Genomic DNA, 3,550 nt, shown 5'->3' with positions numbered 1-3,550 from the left:
GACGATGAAATCCATTGGTTTTTGGCCCTTGGCCAATTGAGAATTTGATGGAATTTTGTGGCCCTGCGGGTCCACCATTCTACATCCCTTGTTGGTTCCTCTATTATCAAGGAATTCTGTATGGGCTTTGGACTCATCCAATTGCGTAGAGAATTTTGGATGAGTCAAAGAGCATCTCAGAATCAAGGTTTGTATGTCGCATAGAAGAGAGATGCAGCTTTTGATTTTGGTGAAAACAAAGCAAAGAAGCTCAGTTCCTCTCAAAGAAACAAGTTATGCTATATTTGTAAATTCACATTTTATGTTATATTTGATTTTTATGAGTTGAGTAGATAACACAATTTTTTATAGTTTTTTTAGGTGAATCAGTGGGGATGATGGTCCCCTACCCGTTTTATTGAAATTGAAAAACAAGTTACACAGATGACGCACAATTTTTCACTCACATAAAAATATTCAATTCTGATCATGTGAGGGAAGGCATCAAGCTGATAAAGAGAATGAAGCATCCTCCTTCCAATAATGTTTAAAACCAATAGAAAGAGTGAGGATGGATTCTAGATGCAAGTTGGTGGTATTTGTATCCCAGTAGAGACCCCTTTTACATTGGTACACGAGGCCGTCGAAGCTTCCCCTTGTCCATTGTACTCCAATTTGATGTCATCAAGCTGAACATTTTGGCACGGGAAAGCCTCACTGCACAATAGATTTACTGCAATTTTGGAAGCAGAGGTTCCTCTTATATTCTTGAAACTTATATCGTTGATCTTGACTCGAGAGGGACCCTGCAAAAAAAGCATGAGAAGGTTTGTTAAAAATCAGTTCTTCAGTGAATCTCAATGTATCGAACTCCATGGATGAATCAAAACCTCTATCTCACACACACACTCAATGCATGAGTGCTCTTGCATTGCAAAGCCTTATGCAAGAAGTGGTACTCTTTAATGCTTTACCTTTTGTGGGCAAGAAGAGTAAGGGCAATATTGCTGATCTATGATGATGGGGTTGGCCACGTTGTTCATCACGATGTCTTCATATGTGAAATTGGAGGCCGAGCTGCTGTCTGAGCCTGCCCATGTCTTGATCCTCAGACCATTGGTGGTGTCTGAGATGGTGCAATTCTCCACATGAAGCCCTTGCACACCCTCCTCCTTGGAGAACTTGCCCAAGCTTCCAACACTAAAATTTATGAAGATATTTCAATGAGGCTCAATTTATTTTCATTTAACTTGAAAATGTCAGTTTAAAAATTCTTTTGTGTGTGTCGATTTTAAAAACAAAAAGAAAGTTTCAAGTTTGCCAAAGTAAGTAAGAGCCTAGATGTAATTATTTCTTTTTCTATCTCCTAATTCTTTAAAATTTGGATTCCTTTCCTCTTTCCAATTTTCAAGGTATAAATTCCTTAATAAACCTTTTAATCCTGTTAAGATAAATGTTAAAAATAAGATGTCATAGCTCACCTAATGCCATGTCCTGGTCCATAAAACACGTTCTTCACGGTTACTTGGGTGCTTCCAGGCCCAAGGGAAATGCAATCATCACCGGTTCCAATGTGAGATCTTGAGATCGTGATATTGGAAGATGATCCGACATGGATGCCATCAGTGTTGGGGCTGTCAGCTGGCGCTGAGATTTTGATGGATTGGACATTCAAGTTCTTGCACCCAAATAATAACATATGAAAGAGCTTGCTATCCACTGAATGTATGCCCCTTATCTCCCCGTTTGTAATGAAATTGAATTTCAATGACTGCAGAAGTTTCAATTATCATGAGAAAACATTCATAATTCTCAATGAATTGTAACCTTGACAATTAGAAAATTTGTTGGTCTTTTTTTCTTTTTCTTTTTTTTGCGCCCTAATACAAGGTTGAAACGACAAATTTCCCTTCAACTAAACATAAGACTACATCCAAGAATGCTATAAGTTATGTAGTTACAGTAAGTCTTCTAACCTAGAACAGTCTTATAAATGAGAATAGGATGGAGGAGGGAGATCATTTGTACCGTAGGGAGAAGTTTGCAGTGGGCTTTCTTAGGACACTGGTTGAGGCGCCATGCAGATGCTCCCTGGCCGTCAAACGTCCCTCCCCCAGTTACCACGAGGCCATCTACATACTGGAACACGATCCATTCGTCGGAAGGGTATTTGCTCATATCTGTCAAAGCCTTCACTTTGCCCTTCACTTGTACAACCATGGGTGAGGCACTGGGGCACGGACCCTTGAATAGGACTGGACCGACAAGGAACGTTCCTTCAGGGATCAAAAGGCGTGATGGCCCTTTCCACTCGCATGCAGCCTTCCACGCTGCTCCGAAAGCCTGAAAAACTTTCAAGCCACTATAAGCCAACTAACTTGAGGTTTGGAAAATGTAAACATTGGTATGTTGTTGCAATGGATGAACAGTTTCTGTTGTGTAAATCAAAATCTCATTTTGTTTTCATAACCTTAAAAATGCTTTTTATATTTCATATTTTACACTCAAGTCCAATTTTTTAAGAGTGCATATTGTTATTTTACAGTGTTGGATTACTCAGACAAGCCAACTCGGATGCCCGAGTAACTCGGACTTGCCACCCTAGCGAGCCCGAGTATCTCTGACTTGGATGGTCCAACTTAGGGATCTAAAAAAAAAAAAAGAATTCAAAACATAAGAAATTTATGTGTAATATATTCTTTTATGTTTTTTATCATTTTGATAAATAATGAATACTTATATTTACATTTTTCCTTCTTTTTGGATTATTTCTAAATACCCCCCATCACAAATTGATTTTTTGAAAATCCCTTTTTTTCACTACTCTTTTAACCCCAGTTAGATGTGTTTTATTTAATTTTACTTTAAACATATTTTCTTATTTTTGGAAATTTTTTATTTTTAGCATTTTTTTGCCTTGGCCAGAACTCGGCCCAACCCAAGATGAGTTACTCAAACTCAGGTTTGATTATTCAGCTCGGGCCTGGGTTGAGTACCTGGCCCGAGTCAATCTTTCCAAGACTGGTATTTTAATCTACATATAATTAAGTTGTATTAGGTTTGATATGGTTTACCTCGCTGTTGTCCGTGGTTCCATCAGCAATGGCACCAAATTGCATCACATTGAACTCTCCAGCTGAAGAAGAGTTGCCATTTGCTGCCTCTACAGCAGCCACATATGCTATTGCTATGAAAACAACGTAACAAAGCAATGCCCATGCTTTGGAGTTGTTTTTGGAGAAACCCATTCTTATTTTCTTTAGTTGTAGCTATTAATGAGAGAGAGAGATGATTTGATGAAGTTGATTGATAGGTTAATGGATATTTATTGTGATGTAATTGTTTTACAGTTACAACTTCTCAACTCCTCTCCTCATTTTGTGTTAGCCTGCCACATTCTCTCTCTTCCCTTCATCTCCAACTGATTTTGTTTCTCTCTCTTTCTCTTCGTCTGATCAGTTATTTAAGTATTTAATCTCATCATTGTTCCCGTCCTATTATTGGGTATGGGATTTAACAACGCTTCTCTCATGTAAGATAAGCCACACTCCTTTGCAACTAAAACTAAAAC

The 3,550-nt window shown here is 38.3% G+C and overlaps 1 protein-coding gene across 1 annotated transcript; it reads right to left on the bottom strand.

The window, feature by feature from the left end:
- Nucleotides 1-364: 364 nt before the first annotated feature.
- LOC18435279 (exopolygalacturonase) lies at nt 365-3,255 on the bottom strand. Its single transcript, XM_006845326.3, has 5 exons — nt 3,054-3,255; nt 2,008-2,322; nt 1,461-1,750; nt 954-1,179; nt 365-785 (listed from the first exon to the last, which is right to left on the bottom strand). Exons 1-5 carry the CDS (start codon nt 3,225-3,227, stop codon nt 558-560), a joined length of 1,233 nt encoding a protein of 410 aa, XP_006845389.2. The 5' UTR covers nt 3,228-3,255; the 3' UTR covers nt 365-557.
- Between the last annotated feature and the right edge of the window lie 295 nt (nt 3,256-3,550).

The sequence above is a fragment of the Amborella trichopoda genome, chromosome 12 (assembly GCF_054954075.1).
Source record: "Amborella trichopoda isolate Santa Cruz 75 chromosome 12, AtrichopodaSantaCruz75HAP2 v2.0, whole genome shotgun sequence".
Taxonomy (NCBI): Eukaryota; Viridiplantae; Streptophyta; class Magnoliopsida; order Amborellales; family Amborellaceae; genus Amborella; species Amborella trichopoda.
The sequence above is the reverse complement of the archived record's forward strand: the minus strand, read 5'-3'. Positions and strand labels throughout refer to the sequence as shown.

Excerpts from the sequence above, each read along its gene's own strand:
- LOC18435279 (XM_006845326.3), bottom strand. The coding sequence starts at position 3,227 with ATGGGTTTCTCCAAAAACAACTCCAAAGCATGGGCATTGCTTTGTTAC. Across the intron at positions 1,180-1,460 it reads GGACCAGGACATGGCATTAG|TGTTGGAAGCTTGGGCAAGT; the intron begins GTGAGCTATGAC and ends CATAAATTTTAG. Across the intron at positions 786-953 it reads ACTCTTCTTGCCCACAAAAG|GGTCCCTCTCGAGTCAAGAT; the intron begins GTAAAGCATTAA and ends CTTTTTTTGCAG.